Source organism: Hyperolius riggenbachi, chromosome 5 (genome assembly GCF_040937935.1).
Source record: "Hyperolius riggenbachi isolate aHypRig1 chromosome 5, aHypRig1.pri, whole genome shotgun sequence".
Taxonomy (NCBI): domain Eukaryota; kingdom Metazoa; phylum Chordata; class Amphibia; order Anura; family Hyperoliidae; genus Hyperolius; species Hyperolius riggenbachi.
Window position 1 is genome coordinate 89,529,573 of NC_090650.1, and position 26,716 is coordinate 89,556,288.

The 26,716-nt window shown below is 42.0% G+C and overlaps 1 protein-coding gene across 2 annotated transcripts in view; it reads right to left on the bottom strand.

Moving 5' to 3' along the window:
* Positions 1-26,716, bottom strand: part of ITGB8 (integrin subunit beta 8) — a 185,367-nt gene that overhangs the window by 61,175 nt on the left and 97,476 nt on the right. For both annotated transcript variants that reach the window (XM_068238639.1, XM_068238638.1), the window contains exons 3-5: positions 24,211-24,385; positions 4,990-5,236; positions 595-760 (exon numbers count right to left, since the gene is read on the bottom strand). In XM_068238639.1, the coding sequence (XP_068094740.1) occupies positions 595-760; positions 4,990-5,236; positions 24,211-24,385 (588 nt within the window). The remainder of the gene's footprint in view (positions 1-594; positions 761-4,989; positions 5,237-24,210; positions 24,386-26,716) is intronic.

Sequence of the window (26,716 nt, forward strand, 5' to 3'; positions counted from 1 at the left end):
AGTGTGTCACTTGGCGAGGGGCGGCGCTATGCATATAACCCTGTTGGGGTACTCTGCCATAAGGTCATATGTTTGTGACTTTGTGCGTTGTGGTGGGGGTGGGGCATCGGCCTAATGAAGGTTGTGTATGCACCAGTGCTACTGTAGAAAATAAGTAGTGCAATACAAAATAAGGGCAGGGATATTAAAGAGGATCTGTACTAAGAAAAAATGCCTCTGGAGGGTACTCACCTTGGGAGGTGGAAGCCTCCGGATCCTATCGAGGCTTCTCCCATCCTCCTCTGTCCCACCGTGGTCTTGCTGCAGATCCAGGAATGGCGGCCATGTAAATATTTACCTTCCCGGCACCAGCACAGGCGCGGCTCTTGGCTCTGAAATAGCCGATCCCAGCGAGGTCCACTCTACTGCGCAGGTGCCAGTCTACTGTGCCCGCGCAGTAGAGCAGACCCAACTGAGATCGGCTATTTGGTGGCACAGGGTCATACGAAGGCCGATTTTTGCAGTGCAGCAGGAGAGGCAGGAGCATCGCGCCGCAAACGTACACATCAAGTTTAAAACTGGTCTTAAAGAGCACATTTAGCGAATCATACTCACATGACAAACAGCTGCCTGCAGCATAGCATCAAATGAAGCTTCTGGATTATCAATGTTTGCGGAAATCTTCTGATCACCAACAATTTGTTTGAACTGCGTAACGTTGCTGGTTAAGGACAAACCATGAATGAATCCATGAGGGGGTATGCAATTCAGTTTATAATCACTGCAAGAACATATTAGACATTAATAGATGAGACAAATCATGGAATCTACCTGGCAGACAGTTATGGTAACAACTGGTGTCCTAAAAAAACTCTCTCAAAAACAACACTGAGGAACCGGCAGAACGTCTACACTAGTGATGAGCACACATTTAGCACAATATTTGGCCTCTTGCACACTGCAAACGATTCAGATTCAGATTCCGCTTTTTAATCTGTTTTTACTTCCGATTCAGATTCAGATTTGCAGTTTTCTCCCTGCACACTGCAAATCGGAATCTGAATCTGATGTAAAAACTGATTAAAAAGCGGAATCTGAATCGGAATCGCTTGCAGTGTGCAAGAAGCCTTTCACATAATTTCAATGCAAAATTGTAATGCGAAATTTCAAGTGAAATCATAATTAATTTAGTTTGTAAATAAAATTATGCACAATTTTCACTTAATTTTCGTATAATTTCGTGCCAACTTTAGCGCTGAATAACAAAGCCTCTATACATGCTGTCATCACCAAAATTGCTATGTATATTAAAGAGACACTGAAGCGAAAAAAAAGATCATATAATGATTTCTATGTATAGTACAGCTAATAAATAAAATAATAGGAGCAGAGACATAAGTCTAATATTGTTTCCAGTACAGGAAGAGTTAAGAAACTCCAGTTGTTTTCTATGCAAAAGAGCCATTGAGCTCCATGACTTTCAAAGTTGCAGAGAGCTCTGTCTTCTGAAACTTGTTATCTCAACTGTCAGTCACTGCATTTTATTTTTCTCTGCAGAGGACAGGTCAATAGTTCACTGGCCTGCTCTGTAAAATGATTTAGATTGCTGAGTAGTGTGTGAACTGCAAATGTTAGAGAATGATGCAATGTTATATGAGAATATTTTCTTTGCTGTTTATGTTCTAGTAATTGTCCGTACTACACAACCAATTCATTATATCATTTTTTATTTTGCTTCAGTGTCTCTTTAAGAGGAATAGTGGGAATTCTTCAAATTGTAGTTTTTAACTTTCCTGAAGATGCTGCTAGTTCTGCTGGGTCAAATTCGTTAATTGCATGTATGCAACTACAACTTGATAATATCCTCAACCCATTTGCATCCAATTACACCCTTACATCCCACTGGTAGACAGTCACTTGAATCTTGTTGTCATTTAGATGGCTAATCTAGACATACACTACAAAGGAAGCCATTAACCAAACCAATGCCAAGAATCTCTTTTCAACATTGAACTGGTTTCTGGGGAGCAGAATGATGAATATTATGCAGAGGGTTTTGAGCCAAACCTTTCTTACTGGATATAAATCAAAGAATTTGCAGAAAGAAAACTCCTCCATAGTCTAGTAGCTGTATTATATTTTTAGGAGTCTTTCTTGGTATCAGGCAAATTGGGAGCATGCGGCTTCTCTACAAATCAGGCGTCGCCATAGATTAACTGGAAATATCGACAAGTCGGTGCCAAAAGGGAAATTAGGCCGCCAGGAGATGCCCGATAATTATTGTTTTTTATGGATTTTAACTGTTTTTAAGCTGGCGACAAAGGGAAAATTCAGGCGCCAGGCAGCACCAGGTAATTATTGTTTTTTGATGTTTTCTTTTTTCATTGTTTGTGCAGGGGGGATGGTTAGGTTTAGGCGTCAGGAAGGGAGTTTGTGTGTGGGAGGTGGGGGCAGGTTAGCATTAGGCGTCAGGAAGGGGGTTTGTGCAGGGGAGAGGTTACGGTTAAGCACCACCAGGAGGGGTCTTAAGGTTAGGCACCACTAGGGGTTGTCTTAGGGTTAGGTACCACCAGGGTGGTCTTAGGCTTGGGACCACCATGGGAGGTCTTAGGGTTAGGCACCACCATGGGGTTCTTAGGGTTAGACACCACTAGGGGTTTTCTTAGGGTTAGCTAACACCAGAGGGGGTTAGGGTTAGGCATCGGTAGAGGAGAGTTCTGTGGTAACAATTACCGATGTTTTACTAACGAAAATTAACACTTTAATAGTAGAGTATCAGTAAATTTACCAATATTCTACTGTTGGCACTGATCTTGTGCCAGTTTCCATGGAGCCCCTGAAATTCATGTACGCCTCTTTCTTACACCATTGCCATTGCATTGTAGGCCAAACATTCATCATGTTTCAGGTGATTTATTTGAGTTTGACCCATCTGGGTAATCTTTCCACCTGGGCTGAAGATGAAAGAACTCCCCCAATCAAAAATGCTGCAAACATTAGCTGTAACTGAGCACTGGATCTCCTCCAGCATTTAGTTCAGAATTATTTATGCTCATCTCATACACACAACTGTTTGTATTTTTGTTTGGACACTAAATCTGGAAAACTAATGTATTCTAAGCCAATTCATACAGTGGCATGCTTAACTTCTTTTATTGCACTAGCTTAAGGAATTCACTTCCACTAAATGACACAGACTAGTCAGTGGGACGGTTTCTGGAATGGATTACCTACAGTAATGCTCTACCAAAATTAACAAGGGGAATAAAAAAAAAAACTTTTGTGGACTGAATGACAAAGCTCTTATGTAATGAATTCCATTTAGATATGTTCATTTTGGCCCGCTTAGTAATCATACATTCCAAGATAATCAAACAACTGTTTTACTGGCCAACTTATCGCCTGACCTCATGTTTACGTTTTATTGTTCGACTAGTAAAAAAAAAACATCAAAGAAGATATGAAGTTATGAATAGTCTAAAACACATACACCACTAATAATCAATAATGGGTTTTATCTTGAAAGTACATTCCTAATATGTATTGTAACTGCACTTTCCAATGAAAATTCATTAAATATTCTGAAACTGACTCCTTATTAATACAGTTAATACAGATCTGATCACGCAAATTGTACAATTGAAAATCCTCCTTAATCTCTCCTACAAAGCACTTTACAACCTAGTTCCTTCTTATTAAAATAAACTTACTTCCAGATACCATCCTACACACAATCTCTGCACTACTAACAATACAATACAATACAATAATACAACACAATAACATTTCTATAGCGCTTTTCTCCCATAGGACTCAAAGCGCTTAGGCTCTCTCAGATTCAGTAATTAGTAGGATGAAGTATTCACACAACAAAAGTTATATTTCTGCAAATGCCAATATTCTCCTGTCTTCCTCCCTGCTCACCTCTTCTCACTCCTGCTTACAAGACTTCTCTCGCTCCTCCCCCTCCTCTTGAACTCCCTACCTTAACACATCCGCCACTGACACACCCTTATCCTTTAGGCGAAACCTAAAAACTCACCTCTTCAGGTAAGCATACTTCCTTAGGACACTTTGGCCACTGATCACCACTTTACCATCTCATACTCAGCGTCCCTTCACTTATTGTTCTGTCCTCAACCTATCAGAATGCAAGGCAAATTGGCCATGGCTCCCCCCCCCCCTCCGCACCACAACCCTTATAGTTAGAGCCAGGAAGTGTGTAAAGAGAGGAGGCAGAGACTCAGCAGGACAGCCAGGCAGTGGGCATTGATTAAAATGAAATACATGTCAGCCTCCAGTCTCTCACCTTGGGTTCCCTTTAAAGAGAACCCGAGGTGGGTTTGAAGAATATTATCTGTATACAGAGGCTGGATCTGCCTATACAGCCCAGCCTCTGTTGCTATCCCAACCCCCCCTAAGGTCCCCCTGCACTCTGCAATCCCTCATAAATCACAGCCACGCTGCTGACAAACAGCTTGTCAGAGCTGGCTGTGTTTATCTCTATAGTGTCAGTCTGCTGCTCTCCCCGCCTCCTGCAGAACTCCAGTCCCCGCCTGCATCCCTTCCCTCCCTGCTGATTGGAGGGAAGGGACGGGGGCAGGGACCGGAGCTATGCAGGAGGCAGGTGAGCAGCTGAGGCTGACACTACAGATGTAAACACAACCTTACAGCATGATTGTGATTTATGAGGGATTGCAGAGTGCAGGGGGACCTTAGTGGGGTTTGGGATAGCAACAGAGGCTGGGCTGTATAGGCAGATCCAGCCTCTGTATGCAGATAACATTCTTTAAACACACCTCGGGTTCTCTTTAAGATAGAACTATGATGCAGATCTTCCATCCCACTGGCAAACATGGCCGCCCCACCCTATATCTAACTGAATCGTTGCTAGAATGACTTTTGCTGTAGGTCCACTGTAAGTGATGCAGAAACACATTTGAATATCTCAACACAGCTAAGAGATAATTAATTCAAAAGCTGATGTACTTTAAAAAGTCTTATACTCACCGGCACTGATTCTTTAACCTGTCAGGATGGACACTAATATAGGGCGAAACAGGCTTGTCGACAAATGATCCGAATCCAAATCTAATATCGTGAGAAAAGTCGGCCATCTTTTCAGATAGGTCAGACCCGATGGAGTTCAGCTTTTCTATACTGGCAGACATTGAGGCAGAGACATCGACTAAATAATACAGATCCAGTGGATATTTCTCCAGGCGATGGGCTCTCACCAGAAAACTCACTTTAGCACCTATTCAAAAGAAAAAGTGCATGTTATCAACACAATGTTAAAGTCAAACTCTAGCTCTACTAAATATATATTTATATATGGAGAGTCGTAGGGGCCGCGGTCGCAATGGTCTCCACTACAACCTGGCCCGTGCTTCTGGGGGGCCTGCTTTTCCTTCCTGATGTTGCCCTCCTGAATAGAGCGCAGTCAGGCCCAGTCTGCCCATGATGCCAAGTGAGGCGACTTCCTCGGGCGGCAGAAGTCTGTGGGCAGCACCAGGCAGAAACAGGAAGTGAAGAGAGTACCTGGCCAACCTATACTCAGGGCAAATGTACCTGGCTGACCTATACTGGGCACAACTGTACCTAGGGTAGCTACCAATACTGGGGGCACCTATACCTGGCTACATTCCTATACTGAGGGAGTTTTTTGGGGAGCTCACCGCAGCTATAACGTGTAGTGCAAATTGTCAGGTACTGTGTGATCATTCCAATTCAGGAGAGGAGCGCATCTTCACAAGTTTGCCACAGGTATTAAAAAATCTAGAACCGGCCCTGAGCGCAGTGGGGAAGATTAGAGGCAGCACAGGTTCCAGGCACTGGAGGTCCCATATGTGCGCTTTGCACTGCCATTGTTCCCTACTTCTTACTTTATCTAATCTCCCCCACTGTGCTCTGTTCCTCTCTGGCGGGGAAGCTGGGGTGTGAGGGAGTGCGGTGCATCTAGGTACCACACTAGAGTGGGAGGGGGGAGTGGGGCACATCTAGCTACCATACTGGGGTGGGAGAGGCGGGAAGTGGTGGAGATCTAGCTCAGAGCTATGACCGAGGGCTTTCGGGCCTGCGGGTCTCAGGCGTGTCAGCTGCCTTTCTGTCTTTCTTGCTAAAAAGGGGTTTCAGGACTTTCTGTGAAATGGGATGCTACGGGCTTCTTTGGTGAACTCACGGACCTCTAGCTAAGGAGGGTTGAGCGGCAATTCAACTTAATAATTTTTAAATGAAAATTGTAAAAAAATAAGCTATTTTATTTATCAAGTTATTTTTACTACAATACCTCTTTGAGGTTAAGCATCAGAAAGGAGTAAATTTTAAGAGTAGGGGCTATTTATTATGAATATTAGGGGAGAAGTTCCAAAAGCATCAAAGACAACACTTGCGTACCTAAAGCATGAGAATGCTTGGACTTATGCTCAATCCAAATGCCAAATGCTTACCAGTACAAACTGAAGGGGTTGCATTGTGTGTGTGCATACCAGCTTAAAAATGTGCTTAATAGAGTAGATGTTTTAAGAAATCATGTGCATGGACAGGTCTGATAATGATGTCTGCTAATTAATAGAGAGACATGTATATGGGTGCAGAGATGTTCATTTTAACTGGACCAATTGTAACGTTCCATGTTCAGAGCGGATCAGTGAATAATGGCGCACAGCGCCTATGCATAAAAATGGTGCCGCATTAAAAAGATACACTTATCGCTATTTATCATTAGTACTGCATAATAATGGCGCACAGGGAAAAAAGAAGAAAAACGGCACACACTAACGTTTTTTATCAATAGTGGCACACACTAACAGCAGACGTTATTGCCCACAGTAACGTTATTTATCAATAGCGCCCTACATAAGCCAAATTGCAGACGTTATTTAACTGCAAAACGGTGAATGGATTTAATGTAACACTGTCAAGGTTAGGGTTAGGCACCACCAGGGAGGTCTTAGGGTTAGGCACCATTAGGGGGGTCTTAGGGTTAGGCACCACCAGGGGGGTGGTTAGGGTTAGGCACCACCAGGGGGGTGGTTAGGATTAGGCACCACCAGGGGGGTGTTAGGATTAGGCACCACCAGGGGGGTCTTAGGGTTAGGCACCACCAGGGGGGTGGTTAGGGTTAGGCAGCACCAGGGGGTTTTAGGGTTAGGCACCACCACCAGGGGGATCTTAGGGTTAGGCACCACCAGGGGGGTCTTAGGGTTAGGCACCACCAGGGGGGGTCTTAGGGTTAGGCACCATCAGGAGGGTCTTAGGGTTAGGCACCACCAGGGGTGTGGTTAGGGTTAGGCACCACCAGGGGGGTCTTAGGGTTAGGCACCACCTGGGGGGTGGTTAGGGTTAGGCACCACCAGGGGCGGGGGGTTTAGGGGTTAGGGATAGGTACAGAGAGGGTTCTGTGTGTTAACGCTAAATAACGATAAGGCTTTAAAGAGGAACTCCAGTGAAAATAATGTAGTAAAAAAAGTGCTTCATTTTTTACAATAATTATGTATACATGATTTAGTCAGTGTTTGCTCATTGTAAAATCTTTCCTCTCCCAGATTCACATTCTGACATTTATTACATGGAGACATTGTTACTGTGGGCAGGTTATTTAGCTGTTTCTAGCTGCTCTGGCTGTTAGACAGCTAATAACAGCTGTTTCCTGTCTCTGAACATTGTTACATTGTGGCTGTTTGCCAGGAGTACAGCGGTCTTCAGAGGTTCTTGTGGGAGGGATTTCAGCACAAAATCAGTCACACAGCGCCCCCTGATGGTCTGTTTGTGAAAATCATTGTCTTTCTCATGTAAAATGGGGTATCAGCTACTGATTGGGAAAAAGTTCAATTCTTGGTTGGAGTTTCTCTTTAACGCAAAATAACAATAAGGCTTTAAGGTTAAATAGCGATAGCACAAACGGATTAGCGGCAACACCGTGCGCCATTATTCGCAGGCGCCATTTTCAGATGGATCCCTTCAGAGAACTATGGTTCTCTGTAAATTGCTGCTGTGACTACATCACTACTACATGGATGATAGATTGCAGTCCTAACATTTATACAATGATGCCTAGTACAACAATTATATCTGCGCTGCTGGACTACAGGTAAACTCCTACACTGATGGGTTGTAATGTTTAGGCCTAATGAAACAATCTCCATTCCTGATAGTGATCTTAAACTGTTTTTATATGTTTACAATAATTCATTTATATATTTAGTCAGTGTTTGCCCATTGTATAATCTTTCCTCTTCCTGATTTACATTCTGAAATGTATCAGTGGTGGTGATATCTTTAGTCATGCCAGGTGATCAGTACGGAAAGTCCGTTACTGAGAGTTCTATGCACAGAGATACTGCTTGCTTGGCAGTTGGAAAAGCTGTTATTTCTCACAATGCAACAAGGTTCACAGACAGGAAACTGTCAAGACAATGGTCATAACATCCCTCTGTGGGAGGGGTTTAACCACAATATCAGCCATAGAGAAGTGAAAGAAGACTGAGATGGGCGGGGAGAGGCAAAGATCGGCAGAGATTGACTGAAGCAGAGGCAGAGCTACTGCACAAAGCTTTGCCTCTACCCGGAAGGATAGAAGAATTTTGCCCTGGAGATTTCAAGACCTTGTTTTGCCGCAGGAATGCAGCAAATCAGTTTTGATTATAATGCTGAAGCGGCCTGCTGCATAAAAACAGGTATTTTAAAATGCTTCAGACTTCTTTAACTGGAGCCTAAATTTCCACCCTAAATCACTTCCTTTGTTTTGAAGCTACGGTTTTCAGCAACATTTTGTCGGTCCTGACCAGGATTACTCTTTAAACAGAGCTGAGCCTTTTACTACTGAAGACTTACACACAGCTAGAAAATGCATTACAGATGACTGTGAGGCGTAGCAAAATATAATTGAATTAAAATGGCATTTGTACATCTCTGGTTTAACCATCAAGGCAGTTTGCACATAGTGGAATTTTAAACTGGGCATCTGACAGTGGCCAAAGTCAAAGTGTTTTTGCTGGCAGTACAAATAAAGTTATTTTAACATAACTGTTGAATTGCATCACCGAACAGCTGGCAGTCTAGCCTACGGTACGCCTATGATCATAGACTTGTTTAATTTCAAAGAGATTTCTAGTCTTTTACCATTTAATCCAATGATACTTTAGATACTTTACGAGTTTAATGGAAACCTTAATTCTATGAGCCATTAAGTGTCACTTATGACACATTGAAATGAAATCTAAAAGGCATTTAAAAGGTGCACAGAGAGCATAGCATCAGGTTCTTTTCGCCAAGGCCGCCGCTCATGCGTTTCAGTGGCACGGGCCAATCGCTTGGCAAATCGGCCCCAAAAAGTCTAGACTTTTCATTACCTAAAGTACACAGCGTTTTCAGCTATAGAAAAACTTAGCGGCCATAATTTCAGCGAATATTTTCCATTATTTCACCGGCTTGTTATTTTCTGACTTTTAATAGCTTATTTTTTATGATCTCATATTCCTGGGGCAATTTGTAGTGAAAAAAAGTGTCAACTGCTAATTAGGGCAGAGCCGTAATTTGCTCATGTCAGGCATTAGAATAGAGGGTGAGCCAGCGACTCGCTTTCAAGGCTTCAGAATACTTTCTTTGTTAGTACAAAATAAATGTTTTCTGTCGGTGTGAGCAAAAATAAATAGCTTTCCAAAAAGCAATATAAATTACAGCCACTGACGGATAAGCTGATGGCCTGGGGTGATATTTAGTATTAATGGACATGCCGTTTATTTCACACTGGGTGATAATTGTGAATGCTAGAACAAAGGAAAATATTGGTCATGGCAACTATCCAGATAAGCCTTTTCATATGTGCAATCTATTCATATGTGCAATTTTTTGTACAAGCTCAGGGGCGTAACTAGACTTAATATGCCTCCCCCTGCTAAAATTATAGCATGGGGATCCCTTGGTCCATGAACCCCATTGAGGGTCAGGTGATCGGGGACCGGCAAATGGCAGCAAAGAGTGTCCTGCTGTGAAGCAGCATCTGGAAGCAGGAAAAAATGCTACTCCGCATGGCGGGGACATTTTTTGTGAACAGGTTTTTTTTTGTTTGCTAATTGGTTGCCCTTGCGGTTGGGGAGAGGGAGGAGGATGGGGCCTGCAAAGCCTCCGGCCCCCCTGCGATGGAGGGGTCACCGGGGTGATTGTTACGCCCATGTACAAGCTCATGGGCAACCTGTCAGTATTAATTGCGTTACCCATCATATAGGAGGCCAATTAAAGAGGCACTGTAGTGACAAATAGTAGAAAGCAGTAAATTATCTGGGATACTGACTTTTACGGTAATTTTTATGATTTCAGGAAACACTTCCTATAGCTGTACATTGGTATGTAACCTCGCCCTCCATGTGGTTGACTGTTTAGCTATGTGGAATTGTTTAGCTATGTGGAATTCTGATCCGAGAGGAAATCAGGTATATTTTCTACTGGCTTCCGAACTCTCGGGAAACAAACGCTCTGCAGAGATGCACCTGACGGGACTAAAGATGCCACCACCTATGATAAATGTCAGAATGTAGATCAGAATGACGAAAGATTTTACAATGAACACTGACTCAATAATCCATAAATAAAATGTTGTAAAAAAAAAATTATCAATTTTATTCATTACATTATTTTCATTACACATCCTCTTTAAGCATAGTGTAACTAAAGATACATGAACCTTGCCAGAGTATCTGTCATGGAATAAATCAAATCATAGTAGTTATCGATTTTGGAAATCGCAAGTGATTTCCGAAGTTGGAAAAGCAGCACTAGTGGTCCCTGGGCATAAGGGCTAATTTATAAAGAGTACAATATTTAGTGATAAGCAACTTAACTGATTGCAATTTTATTAGGGTCGGCTTGTTTCCCTTAAAGGGACTTCAAGCACCTTTAATGAGTATGCCTTTAACTACCTGGGGACCGCCTACCGCCGATGGGCGTGGCCACGGCGGCAGCCCCAGGACCACCTAACGCCAATTGGCGTCAAGTCCTGGGGCTGAAGTTTCCCAGGTAACGGCTGCGCGCATGTGCGATCCCTCCCTGCCACTTCACAGAACTTTCCCCTTTGTTTACATCCGTACGCCGCTGCGGTCCCCGGCAGCGCTGTACGAGATTGGCAATCCCCGACCTCTGATTGGCCGGGGATCGCCCTCCTCTCATAGGCTGATGCCTATGAGAGGCAGAACAGGATGGATCGCCTTCCTGTTCCATAAATATCACGAAGGGGAGGCAGGAGGGAGGGAGAGAGAGAGCCTCATAGAGGCTTAGAAAACAAAAAAACGAAAAACGCCCACAGCGATTGGACACCTCAGGCGGCATGTACCCTTAGGGACAAAAAAAGGAGGTGAGTCCGATCGCTGGGCTCCATAGCTGGGCTGTGCAGGAGGCTGAAAAAGCCTGCACAGCCCAGCGCAACAAAAAAGAGCCTGGTCGTTAGGGTGGTTAACACTACGGTCGTCAAGTGGTTAAGACTCCGACCAGTACTACCTTTCTGTAGCTTCCTCTTTCATTTGATGCCTGAATCGCCATTCTACACCAAATAGTTTGCGTTCGATTTCAATTTAAATATCGCGGCTGTCATCTTGGCTATGCAGGAAGAGGAAGTGACACGCATGGCCATTGCAAGAGGCTCCAAAGGGGGTCATAGCATGACTTTGTTGGAAGTCATCTGGCTTAAAGGGAATCTGTACTCTAAAATTCTTACAATAAAAAGCATACCATTCTATTCATTATGTTCTCCTGGGCCCCTCTTTGCTGTTTCTGCCACTCCCTGCTGCAATCCTGGCTTGTAATTGCCAGTTTTAGGCAGTGTTTACAAACAAAAAACATGGCTGCTAACCAGCATGTGATAGGCTGAGAGAAGCTCAGTCTGTGACTCATACAAAGCCTAGAGGGGGCGTGGAGAGGGTGTGTATAACTTCTACCTATCCCAGCAGAGCAGCACATTCCTGCCTAAGCCGACAAAGCTGACAAAGGAAAGATGATTAGATTATATAACAGACATAATACAACCACTGTGCAACTAGGAAAGGCTGCAGTAAGACAGATCACATAGGAACTTATAGGATAGAAGAAATAAGGCTGAAAATTTTGTTACAGAGTCTCTTTAAAGGCATACCCGTGAGAGGTGCTCAGGGTCCCTTTAATCATCGTTGTTGCTGCAGCACGGCGCACAGCAGATGGAGGAAGAAGAAGAATGCGATCGCCACTATGAACCTCTTGGCAGCTCACCCAAGAGCCTCCATTTTCATCCTCGCAGGAACACATCTTCTCAGCGCATGCTATCAAGTCATATGCCATCGGGTCACTGACAAGATGGGCCCAGCGGGGATGAAGATGGGAACTTACAGACTAATGAGCTCACCAGCCAGGACAGGTGAGGATCACAATAAAGTTGGGGAGAGACCCGGGGGACACGGCAGTCGGCTTGGGGCTAATTGCCCAGTTTGCCCCTATTGAAGCGCTGGCCCTGCTGTCACCCAGAAAGATCACAAAACATTGTTTCAGGCAACAGTTATTCCCTGGCTAGCTATCTTCTGTCTTTTAGATCTTAGGCTAGGATCACAGTAGGACGTTGTGGAGCTGCGTTATAAGGTCTTATAACACAGCTCACCGCAATGCAATTAAAACTCTATGCAATGTTCATAGTGCGATGTTAGCATTGCATTGTGACGTGTAGTGTTATGGTAACGCACTGCTGCAGTGTGTTACCTCTAAACACACAAGTTACCAGGTACAGGAAAGCATACTTCTTTTTGCCTGTATGCTTCACTGTACCTACTGTATGCAACAGTAATGCAGCATTAATGTGCGTTACCACTTTTTTTTGCGTTGTATTGTAATGCTGCATTGCGACTTTAACGTTGCATCACAATGCAACATCCCACTGTGAACCTAGCCTTCCACTTTTATTTCCAAAACATCCAGCGTGCTGGTCATCTCAGTCGAGCACAGTATAGGTTCATTGTTCTCCTCCTTACCCCTCCTGCTGCATTGTGGGCTGCACTGTCATGCCTCCGCCCCTCCACAGAGCGCATTGCTAGCCTCTAGTCTATGTATGCATCTTCAGAGAACTCAGCCCTGAATCGTTAAGGGATTGAGTCCTTGTTCTTATGGGCGACATGGTGTGTGTGCAAGCATCTTTACACTGAGGAACAAGAGAGGACCGTTGCAGTATGACAAAAAAAAAAGGATAGACTGTATTGGTAACTGTAAAAAAAACAAAAAAAAAAAAAACCTTTCTGTCGCTATACAGATTTAGCAGACATACAGGCTGTGCCAAAAGTTCAGACCTTATTAAAATAAACTGTAAAAATTGTTACATATGGCACCTGCATAATTAAATGTAACACTTTTTATATGTCTATACTGTTAATCTTTTAATAGTAACAGTATGGGCTTGTTCATACTTAAAGGGACACTATGGTGAAAAAAATGGAAAAATGTAATATACATACAGGATCTTCTAAAAAAATTAGCATATTGTGATAAAGTTCATTATTTTCTGTAATGTACTGATACACATTAGACTTTCATATATTTTAGATTCAAATACACACAACTGAAGTAGTTCAAGTCTTCTATTGTTTTAATATTGATGATTTTGGCATACAGCTCATAAAAACCCAAATTTTCTATCTCAAAAAATTAGCATATTTCATCCGACCAATAAAAGAATAGTGTTTTTAAAACAAAAAAAAGTCAACCTTCAAATAATTATGTTCAGTTATGCACTCAATACTTGGTCGGGAATCCTTTTGCAGAAATGACTGCTTCAATGCGGCGTGGCATGGAGGCAATCAGCCTGTGGCACTGCTCAGGTGTTATGGAGGCCCAGGATGCTTCGATAGCGGCCTTAAGCTCATCCAGAGTGTTGGGTCTTGCGTCTCAACTTTCTCTTCACAATATCCCACAGATTCTCTATGTGGTTCAGGTCAGGAGAGTTGGCAGGCCAATTGAGCAGAGTAAAACCATGGTCAGTAAACCATTTACCAGTGGTTTTGGCACTGTGAGCAGGTGCCAGGTCGTGCTGAAAAATGAAATCTTCATCTCCATAAAGCTTTTCAGCAGATGGAAGCATGAACCCACTTTTGAACCAGAAACAGCGGCAGAAGCGCCTGACCTGGGCTACAGAGAAGCAGCACTGGACTGTTGCTCAGTGGTCCAAAGTACTTTTTTTTCGAATGAAAGCAATTTTTGCATGTCATTCGTAAATCAAGGTGCCAGAGTCTGGAGGAAGACTGGGGAGACGGAAATGCTAAAATGCCTGAAGTCCAGTGTCAAGTACCCACAGTCAGTGATGGTCTGGGGTGCCATGTCAGCTGCCGGTGTTGGTCCACTGTGTTTTATCAAGGGAAGGGTCAATGCAGCTAGCTATCAGGAGATTTTGGAGCACTTCATGCTTTCATCTGCTGAAAAGCTTTATGGAGATGAAGATTTCATTTTTCAGCACGACTTGGCACCTGCTCACAGTGCCACAACAACTGGTAAATGGTTTACTGACCATGGTATTACTGTGCTCAATTGGCCTGCCAACTCTCCTGACCTGAACTCAATAGAGGATTTGTGGGATATTGTGAAGAGAAAGTTGAGAGACGCAAGACCCAACACTCTGGATGAGCTTAAGGCCGCTATCGAAGCATCCTGGGCCTCCATAACACCTGAGCAGTGCCACAGGCTGATTGCCTCTATGCCACGCCGCATTGAAGCAGTAATTTCTGCAAAAGGATTCCCGACCAAGTATTGAGTGCATAACTGAACATAATTATTTGAAGGTTGACTTTTTTTGTTTTAAAAACATTTTTCTTTTATTGGTCGGATGAAATATGCTAATTTTTTGAAATAGGAAATTTGGGTTTTCATGAGCTGTATGCCAAAATCATCAATATTAAAACATTAAAAGGTTTGAACTACTTAAGTTGTGTGTATTTGAATCTAAAATATATGAAAGTCTAATGTTTAACAGTACATTACAGAAAATAATGAACTTTATCACAATATGCTAATTTTTTGAGAAGATCCTGTAGGTATACATACTTACACTTGTCCCAGAGAAAATGCACCATACTTTTTTTTACTTCCAGTGTAGCTGTCACTTACATTAGGTATTACTGTATACTGTAGTCTACCAACTAGTCTTACCGACAGGTTTTGGATTAGTCCATACACTCACGGAGGAATCTAATGATTTCTTTTATTTGTTTCAAAATCCCTCCCTGAGGAGACCTGCACAAAGATGCTGTCCAGCCTGCCTACTCATGTCCACATTATTCTACTATTGGACTGTGACACTGTGGGCTTAATTCACAAAGTCGTGCTAAAGCATAGCACGACCGTACTATGCGTTTAGCACGCAATGTGATGCGCATGAAGGTTTGCGCATGTAAAGATTTACATGATTGTGCTAACGAAGGTTGCCACACGCAGTTTGCCGCGTTAGCGCATGCACGTAAATCTTTACGCGCGCAAACCTTCATGCGCATCACATTGCGTGCTAAACACATAGCGCAGTCGTGCTATGCTTTAGCACGGCTTTGTGAATCAAGCCCTGTGTTTCAAAGTGTGCCTTTACAATTAAAAGAAATCATGAGAATCCCCCATGAGTACATAAACTGTTTCCAAACCTGTTGGTAAGAGGTTCAAAGTTGGTAGAATACCTTCTGTAACTAAGTGAAAGCTACACAGAAGTAAAAAGATTACCATATACTGTGTTTACTGAATGTACACCTTACAGTGGCTTGCAAAAGTATTGGGCCCCCTTGAAGTTTTCCACATTTTGTCACATTATTGCCACAAACTTGAATCAATTTTATTGGAATTTCACATGAAAGACCAATACAAAGTGGTGTACACGTGAGAAGTGGAATGAAAATCATACATGATTCCAATTTTTTTTTTTCAAATCAATAACTGCAAAGTGGGGTGTGCGTAATTATTTAGCCCCCTTTGGTCTGAGTGCAGTCAGTTGCCCATAGACATTGTCTGATGAGTGCTAATGGCTAAATAGAGTGCACCTGTGTATAATCTAATGTCAGTACAAATACAGCTGCTTTGTGACGACCTCAGAGGTTGTCTAAGAGAATATTGGGAGAAACAACACCATGAAGTCCAAAGAACACACCAGAAAGGTCAGGGAGAAAGTTATTGAGAAATGTAAAGCAGGCTTGGGCTACAAAAGGATTTCCAAAGCCTTGAACATCCCACGGAGCACTGTTCAAATGATCATTCAGAAATGGAAGGAGTATGGCACAACTGTAAACCTACCAAGACAAGGCCGTCCACCTAAACTCACAGGCCGAACAAGGAGAGCGCTGATCAAAAATGCAGTCGAGAGGCCCATGGTGACTCTGGACGAGCTGCAGAGATCTACAGCTCAGGTGGAGGAATCTGTCCATGGGACAACTATTAGTTATGCACTGCACAAAATTGGCCTTTATGGAAGAGTGGCAAGAAGAAAGCCATTGTTAACAGAAAAGCATAAGAAGTCCCGTTTGCAGTTTGCCACAAGCCATGTGGGGGACACAGCAAACATGTGGAAGAAGGTGCTTTGGTCAGATGAGACTAAAACTGAACTTTTTGGCCAAAATGCAAAACGCTATGTGTGGCGGAAAACTAACACTGCACGTAACTCTGAACACACCATCCCCACTGTCAAATATGGTGGTGGCAGCATCATGCTCTGTGGGTGCTTCTCTTCAGCCGGGACAGGGAAACTGGTCAGAGTTGATGGGAAGATGGATGGAGCCAAATACAGGGAAATCTTGGAAGAAAAGTTCTTGGAGTCTGCAGAAGACTTGAGACTGGGGCGGATGTTCACCTTCCAGCAGGACAACGACCCTAAACATAAAGCCAGGGCAACAATGGAATGGTTTAAAACAAAACATATCTATGTGTTTAGAATGGCCCAGTCAAAGTCCAGATCTAAATCCAATCGAAAATCTGTGGCAACATCTGAAAACTGCTGTTCACAAACACTGTCCATCTAATCTGACTGAGCTGGAGCGGTTTTGCAAAGACGAATGGGCAAGGATTTTAGTCTCTAGATGTGCAAAGCTGGTAGAGACATACCCTAAAAGACTGGCAGGTGTAATTGCAGCAAAAGGTGGTTCTTCAAAGTATTGACTCAGGGGGGCTGAATAATTATGCACACCCCACTTTGCAGTTATTTATTTGTAAAAAATGTTTGGAATCATGTAGGATTTTCATTCCACTTCTCATGTGTACACCACTTTGTATTGGTCTTTCATGTGGAATTCCAATAAAATTGATTCATGTTTGTGGTAGTAATGTCACAAAATGTGGAAAACTTCAAGGGGGCCGAATACTTTTGCAAGCCACTGTATATACAGTATATGTGTAAATATAAAAATGGTGCACATCGATCCCGATGTGCCACTTCTTTACTTAAGCATGTTTAACTTAGATAGATGACCGAGAACACTGGGGTCTCTGGGACAGTGTCACCTAGATACGACTTGTCCTGAGCTAACTTGTTTTTACTATCATATTTTAGGAACGAGCTCCCCCTGGTGGGATGTGTTGGATTTCCCTTCCATACATTTCATATACATTCTTTGCCAGGATTGGCTAAAATGGTACATACATCCCTTACTAGGATTGGTCAGGGAAAGTTAAACCCCCAGGCTGTGATTGGTTCTTACGTGCTTTGCTATGATTGGATAATTTTGTACACCACCTTACTGTTCCTACTGAATAAAAGCTTTGACCGGAACCCATTAAAACAAGGAAGTGATTTTAAGCTATCCTGTGGTGTCGTGTCACTTCTTTCACTGAAGGGTAAAGGGTCATAGGCTTCGGCCTACTAATTTGGGTACCTCTGTTGAGGTAACTCAAGGCTCAGTTCTTGGACCCCATCTCCATCTACACCAGGTAGCTGGAGGAAGGCCGAGTGCAGCTACTGGGAAGAAGAGGAGACCTGACAGTGCTGGAGCAAGTAAATATGCTATGCTCCTTTGTGGGGAGGAGGAGTGTGACCCCCCTCACGGTGCTATTGTTACGCCAGTGCTCTGCTCTACTAATAATAACATTCTCCTGTCGTTCTCTCTAGTCACCTCTTATTGATTCTGACACAAACAATTTCCCTCCCTCTCTGGAACTCCCTTCCACAATATGTTCATCACTCACGCACACTTAGGTGCATCTGTATCACACTTAGGTGTATCTGTATCATCTGTCATGTTTTGTAACTGTCTACAGTTTGTAGTATCCGGACAAATCTGCTCAAACGAAACCCCAATTACAAGAAGCAAAATGCAGCGAAGCAGCTAAAAATGGTGCAGTAGGAGCGGTGATAAAAATGGTGCCGCCATGGTAGGCAATTGTAAAAGCCACGGCGATGAAGTTAAATTATGGTGCCATCTGAATAGCGGGTGCCTAGCTAATCACGGCTTTTACTATTGCCTCCTATGGCAGCAGGGGGTAGTTAGGGAGCTAAGGACAGGTGTTAGGTGGGATAAGGGGTTAAGGTTAGGCAGGGTGTGGAGTGGTTAAGGTTAGGCAGTGGTGGTGACGTGGTTAGGGTTAAGCATGGGGGTAGTTAAGGTTAGGCAGCAGGTGTAGAGTTGGGGTAAGGCATGGGGGTGGAGTGGTTAGGGTTAGGCACTTGGGGAATCTTAGGGTAAGGTATAGGTAGAGGGAAGGCTCAGTGCAAGAGTAGGATGGGGTGATTGGCTGGCTGCAGGACTCCTGCAAACCAGGAAGTGGAGGAGATGCGATCGTCGGGACCAGGTAATGTATAACAAAGCTCGATACCAGTGATAACATCTTGTTTCTAACGTTATTTAACGTCTTACAAAGCTGGTAACAAGATGTCATTACTGGCAGGATCCGGGGCCATTTTTGTATGTATGCTAATGCAAGATGCAAGCATGCCAAGCCTACTCACAGCAGAAGAGGAAGGAATCTGCTCGCCGGTTGATCTGATAAAGCATCCAATCTTTATTTATCAAAGTGCAGACAATCAACAGCTGATAGCTCAGACTGGACATTACCAGATCAATAAGTGAGCAGATTACTTTCTCTTCTGCTGTCTACAGTTTGTGTTCTCTATCGTACAGCACCACAGAAAATGCTGGCGCTATATAAATCTAAAATAATAAACGTACATTCATGCCTTGATCAGGCTATATGGTGCTGCTTTCTGTCCTTGAAGGACATTTGAGATGGAAACAGTTTTTGCCTATTAAAGCAAATAAAAGAACTGCGTAAGAAGAAAGACAGCTGAGTAGTAGATATAGGGATAAAGCACACACACATACACAAACAAAAGTTCAGCTAAGGCTTCGCTACATATATTTTCCAAGACAAAGCAAAATCTAACAACAAATGATGGTTAGTAGCACTATTAATACCCCTAAAACGGTTAAAAAAAACCCCTTTCTATAAAAACTGCTTAAACACACATTTCTCTCAACAACAGTGAAAATGTGTACAGTCTAAAAATGAATCACTGTGTAATCTCCAGCCCAGGGGGCTCTTTTTTCAGAAGTGTTGACTTGCTATTAAGTCATGTCTTTTTGAAATTATACTGTTTTTCTCTCTTTTTTTTCCACGCTGGCACCTCACATCTGTGTGGGTTGGCGTAAGTGCTATAAATAGTACTGCTGTGTAATGATAAAAAATACGCCGAGATACAAACATCAAGATGGAAATTACAGTGTGCTAATAACGCCCACAAAGTACAGCGAGATCTTATCCTAGTTTCGCCAATCTTTTCATCTCTCGGTATCTGTTCTGGCACTGGTTCAAACTGAGATCACACAATAAATTGTCTCGATTACAGAACAGTCAGACACACGTTTTTCACACGGTATAGTGTGAACAGCACTAACCATTTAAAGGTGAACTTAAAGGGACACTTAAGTCAAACAAAAAAAATGAGTTTTACTCACCTAGGGCTTCCAATAGCCCCCTGCAGCTGTCCGGTGCCCTCACTGTCTCCCTCCGATCCTCCTGGCCCCGCCAGCAGTCACTTACCTTTTCGGTGACAGGAGCTGACAGGCTGGGGACGCGAGTGATTCTTCGCGTTCCCAGACACATTAGCACCCTCTATGCTGCTATATGGTATATAATATATGCTATAGCAGCACAGATGGCACTATTGTGGCCAGGAACGCGAAGAACCATTCGCGTCCCCAGCCTGTCAGCTCCTGTCACCGAAACAGGAAGTGGCTGCCGGCGGGGCCAGGAGGATCGGAGGGAGATGGCGAGGGCACCGGACAGCTGCAGCGGGCTATTGGAAGCCCCAGGTGAGTAAAACTCATTTTTTTTGTTTGACTTAAGTGTCCCTTTAAGGCAAAAAGCCAAATTTACCACTGAAAAGTAGATGATATTTGGGAAACGCGGTAGTTGCCTAAAGTCTTGTAATTCTGTCCAGACAGTGTTTCACATAGCCCAGTAACACAGAAAGCCGTTTAGACGCTTAAAGAGGAACTCCAGTGATAATAATGTAATAAAAAAGTGCTTCATTTTTACAATAATTATGTATAAATGATTCAGTCAGTGTTTGACCATTGTAAAATCTTTTAAATCCCTGATTTACTTTCTGACATGGTGACATTTTTACTATTGGCAGGTGATGTAGCTGCTGCATGCTTTTTTGGCAGTTGGAAACAGCTGTAAACCCCTATTTCCCACAATGCAGCAAGGTTCACAGACAGGAAACTGCCAGGAGTACCACGGTCCTCAGAGTTTCTTGTGGGAGGGGTATCACCACAATATCAGTCATACAGCGCCCCCTGATGGTCTGTTTGTGAAAAGGAATATATTTCTCATGTAAAAGGGGGTATCAGCTACTGATTGGGATGAAGTTCAATTCTTGGTCGGAGTTTCTCTTTAACTACAAATTACAGGTCCGAATTTTTAATGGAGCCCACAGTGGAACAATGGCACCCACCATCCTACCTCTTGGATATAAATTAACACCCCCCTACACAACTTACAGTTGTTATTATTATACTTATACAGTATATTGTTAACCAGTATGGCAGAGTTTGCAGATTAAGAGCCTGAAGTAAAGCAGTGTTAAAGCATTTTGCCTAGCACACATTTTATTCTAACAATTATTATTATTGGCCATTTATCACTGTGCCTTTACACTGTGTCTGTCTCCAATAAATCCATAGGTTCTCTAACCTCAAAAGGGGAGCAGTGACTATATTACTTGGGTGTCAGAGACTCATTTTGGCTAATTTCTGATTTCTAGCTTCCTTGGTCCTACCAGGCACCTTGTGCATCAAAGAAAATGCCTATTCCCTCCTTCTGTGACAGATTGCCTGGAGAAACTGTAGAAGAGTTTTGGTGCTCGGCACCCAGCGCCGAAGCAGGGTGGCGCTATAGTACTAATGCTTTAGTGCACACCCCGCGCCAGTTTAATTTGGTGTTCTGGCAATTACCAGACCCCAAATTACTTCTCCCTCCAAGTTGCTACTCGGAGGGGGAATAGTATTTAACGCCGCTGGCAATTTGAGTGGCAGTGTTGGCCGTAAATCAGGTCACCCTACTTCCAGCTTAATGGTGGTGTGATAATACGTACCCTCCTGCATTACAACCATTCCCTCCTTCTGTGAATAATTACCAATAGAACCAGAGAGGGGACAGGGAGGAAGAGAGAGGTTAGATTTGATAAAAGCATTGCATCTAACAAGATGTATAAAAACGGAGGTATTTCTGTTTAAAATTTGATTGTAATATCGAACAAGCATTGATCAGGAACTCTTATTCCTTACACAACTGATACCAGCAGAAGCACGGGGTGGTCATAAATAGGATTAGTACGCAAGCGATGGCTGCCTTGCTTTGTACTGCATTGGATGATATTAAGCTAGTGGTGGTGCTTTTGCAATTAATATCAGATAGGCTTGGCCCATATGATATTAACTGTTTTTCTCCTTCGTTTCCTCCTAGGTGATATTTTTAAAATTGTCAATAGAATACCTGTTAACTTCCAGCAAGAAAGAAAATATTTAAAATAATGTTGATAGTACTTTTTCACCTACTCTTTAGTACTTTTTCAGTAACAAAGTGCTAAAAAGTTATTTTAAAATGGAGATGAAAAATGATCTCCTAGGAGAAAACTCGAGGCTTACTTACATATAGGTAGGGTTTCTGATACAATCTTGTGTAATATGTACTGGTGCAAGGTAGTAATTCAAGAAACTATCAGGAACATATTGGACTCAATCCAACTTACTTTTTCACGACAGTTTTCCCCAAGGTGATATTTTCACATCTCATAAATAAAATGACTTTCAAGCCACCAGCAAGCAAAAAAGAAACATACTCAGAATAATTTTGACAGTAATTATTTTCACCTACTTTTTGGTACTTTTTCAATCGCAGAGTGCTGAAAAGTCATTTTAAACAGAAGAAAAATTATCTCCTAGGAGAAAACTGAATTGGATCGGACTTATTGATTGTTCTTCACCTGATCTACCACTATTCTATAAATGTACGCTTAGTTGTTTAATGAGATCTTATGGGACTTGTAAATCACAGCCTAAGCATCCTTTCTCCTTGCTGTGCACAGTAAGAATTCTAGGCAAAAGGCTTATGTCAGGTCAGAAAACATGGTTGTAAGGAATGCTGCAATCATTAGAATACTACACAGTATTGGAACCATTTCTCTCTTTCCCAACACACAGTTGAGGAAGGGACACCTGGTTGTGCCGGAATGCCATCTGGACACAGCAGAACTCAGACGGAATACAATGTTCTTTTTTTTTTAACTGATTTCTTTTAGTCACTGCCCAACAGTTCTTATTCAGCAAATAGAAGTACTTGATATGCAGAACATTACTGTGGCTCTGGGCAGTGACAATGCCTATTTGTGACCTCCACCTTCATATGAAAACAAACGAGGTCAGAATGAAATGTCTCGTGAACTGGCTTTACAAGGTCAAGCCATTGTCATCACACGGTGGAGCTGAAGTAATGCTACACAACCACAACTACTACTAGCAATGGCCAGAAACCCTGTGATGCTACTGAAAAATGACTGTAAAATATGAATTTATAACAAATGTTTTTGTTTTGCTTTATTGCTATTTATTAAAAAAAAGTGCCCTGTAGCAAAAAACACACACTCACAAAAAAACCCATAATATTATCCAGAACTCATTTCTTTCCTTTTTTCTGAAATTGGGCTTTGAAGGCAGCTTAGAGTGAGAGGAATATGAGATTGCTGATTTCATGTTAAGAATGCTACTTGCTTCTTTGCTGACCTAAGATAAGTCTACAGATATCAGGTGTAACAGGCTTGTAACAGGTTTATAATTCAGACACTACTTAAGAAAAACGACCAGCAGTGTTGCAAGGGACTTGTTTAAAAGGAGATAACTTTGGTCTTGGTTTATGTATACTGGCCTCCAAGCATGAATTTTGCATTGTGTGTAAAGGGCACTGTAGCAATGGGCCACCATTAGGGATGGTCAGAAATGCCGAATTCCAATTCTACTAAATTTCTACTTTCCAAGAAGTGTCTTCCCAATTTTTGCAGAATTCCGTGGAAATTGGAAGTTCTGGTTACCTATTTCCGGAGAATGTTATTATTTTGTTATTTGTTTTCAATAAAGTTAATTGTAAAAAATTGTATATATATTTTTTTTTAGAATCTGCTATTTCTTGCAGATGAACGCTATTATTACGTCTGCATTCTCTGATTGACCCAATACTTCTAATTGTCCCAAATTTCCATGGTAATCTAGTTTCATCGATACAATACTGATTCTCTGATTGGTCCAATTCTTCCGAGTCTTGTAATGCAGATTTTAAGTGAAATTCTGATTTCCGCATACAGATTCCTGCCACGGAAGTACGATTCTACGGAATTTGGAAACTCATCCCTAGCCACCACATACTTACATATCTCCCACTCAAAGTAAATATTAGACTAGCTTCCCATAAGGAACACTCAGTGTGTATTGTTAGAGGTTTAACAACAGTTACCTTAAAATGCAGTATAGTAAAACAACCACAAGATGTCACTGTGTGTAAAATGAAATGTTATCTTTATGGGATTGTTATTTCCTGTATTGTCTCTGTTCTAAGCAAGCTGCATTCCCTGATGGATGTATAGGCTATTTGATTTTCTTCAGTAAAGAGCATTAACTTGTTATACCGGGTGTCTATATGCATGTACAGACAACTCTGCTCTATCATATATGACAGTGTATACTATTTATTATAACATTTTATTCCAGCACTAACCTGGTCTAAGATAAGCAGTGACCTCTGTCGGAGTGACTTGGCTGTTGGTTTCCTTGGCATTCACCACCTGCAGCTGTACCGCTGGATGCTCCACCATCTCTGCTCTGCATCCCTTCGACTTTAAATTAAAAACAGTGTCGCATCTTTCGCTCTCGGCTGAATCAACCATAAAATCCTGTTAGAAGACAATGAAAAAAAAAAAGCACAAAACATGAACAGATGGGTTTTCATAACTTCATAAAAGTCCAGCCAGCATCATGAAAGCCGGTAGGAGGGCATTCTGCTTTATATTATTCATTAGGAAAACTGCCTTATATAATAAATGTTGTAGTTAATTTTTTATGGCTACTAAATAAAGTTGTATTTGTTCTGTGGTTAACTACAATAAGCAAAGCATACTTGTAATCGGTTTCCTTTAAATTATAATTAAAGACCGCCTAATGCATCAATGTTCCTTAGGAGAAAATGAAATGGAATAATTCCAAAGGACTAAGTATGTACCACACCGAAGGAGACCCCGTATATGGGAGATGTTCATAATAATGAGGCTGGTAAGAGGATGACCCCATCACCAGGCATTCGCCTGTTGTTTCCTGGTTTGTCCATTTACAGTTAGATAGGGCAGCAATCTCTACAGTCTTAGATAAGACACAGACAGAGGCCTATTGTGCATCTTTCTCCTTCACCCCTCCATGATGAAAAAACAGGCTCAGCTGAGTATTATTTTTTACAGTCCATATAAGGTGAAACACATGGCAGTGTGAATAAGCCAGAATATCTGGGGCAATTTGGTGACATCATCACACAGCACCATGTTTCACAAGTACATAAAGGTGTGGTCGCAAATGTCACTCAAGACACATACTGGGCATATTCAATGGTTGCTCAATTTCATCATTTCTGAAATACCTCTAGGTCATGTTACACCTCTTTAGGATCAGAGCAAGTATATTGCCCCTTTTTACAAGCCAGCTACCACCTCTTAGAACAGACAACCTTGAAATTTTCCCATTATGCTTGTATGGGCATCATTCAATTTATCTATTTTCCTAGGAGATAATTTTTTCACCTTCTGTTTAACCACTTTACCGCTGAGGGGTTTTTCCCCCTTGAGCATCAGAGCAATTTTCACCTTTCAGCACTCCTTCCATTCATTAGCCTATAACTTTATCACTACTTATCACAATTAAAAAATCTATATCTTTTTTTTCTCACCACCAATTAGGCTTTGTATGGGTGGTACATTATGCTAAGAATTATTTTCTTCTAAATGCACTTTAACAAGAATATTATAATTCAAAAGAAAAAAAAAAAAAAGCTACCATAATTAAGGCCCCGTTCACACTGCACGCGTTTCCAGCCGCGTTTTGGAAACGCGTGCAGGTGGCCGACACGCACGACATCAGACATTGCATAGAGTGAAATGTCTGATGTTCACACTGCATGCGTTCCGGACCTGTGCGGTCCGGGAACGCATGCTGCACGCATTTTTTGTAAAAACGCGTGGCTGTCCCATTCACTTTTCAGTGATGGGATCAGCCACGCAACGCATACGAAGGCGGATGGCGTGCGTTCGTACGCGTTGCGGTCCGCATGCGTTGCGGTCTGCGTTCTGCAGTCTGAACGGGGCCTAAAATCCACATATTTTATTTGCCCATTTGTCCCGGTTATTACAACATTTAAATTATGTCCCTATCACAATGTATGCCAACAATATTTTATTTGGAAATAAAGGTGCATTTTTTCAGTTTTGTGTCCATCACTATTTACAAGCCCATAATTAAAAAAAAATAACATTAATATACCCTATTGACATACATATTAAAAAGTTCAGTCCGTAAGGTAACTATTTATGTATTTTTTTAAATTGTCATTTTTTTATGCAAATTTTTTATATGGGTATTTATGGGAGCGTATGGGAGGTAATGAGTTAATTATAAATTAAGTGTAGGTCTTTTTATTTAAAAAAAAAAAAGTATGTAGATGTAATTTTACTATTTTGCCACAAGATGTCCGCTTACAGGAAGTGAACCGTGGATGTGTATTTTTTTTTTTCAGCATGATCGCGGCTTCTCTTAGAGGGGCATTGCACATGTTGTCTTGCAATGGACTATAATGGACTATACTATGACCAGTCACAAACCAGAATGTGCTGGTCCATATAAACCACAGGACTGACAGAACAGAATTACAAACCTTTTGGATGTTAATAAAGAGGCACTTTAGTAACATTATATAGTAGAATGCAGTAAAATATTCAGGACACCCACTTTGACAGTCATTTTCAGCATTAGAAACACTTCCTATTTCTATATATTTCTGTAAATTGGTATATAACCCAACCCTTCCAGTGATGCTTAGCCTGGGCTGTTTAGATATGCAGAATTCTCCTCCCAGAGCATTTTAGGAGACCAGACATTATTTCAACTGGCTTTGGAATTCTCAAAAACAAGCAGGAAAGATTTTATAATGGGCAAACACCGGCTAAATAATTTGTAAATGAATA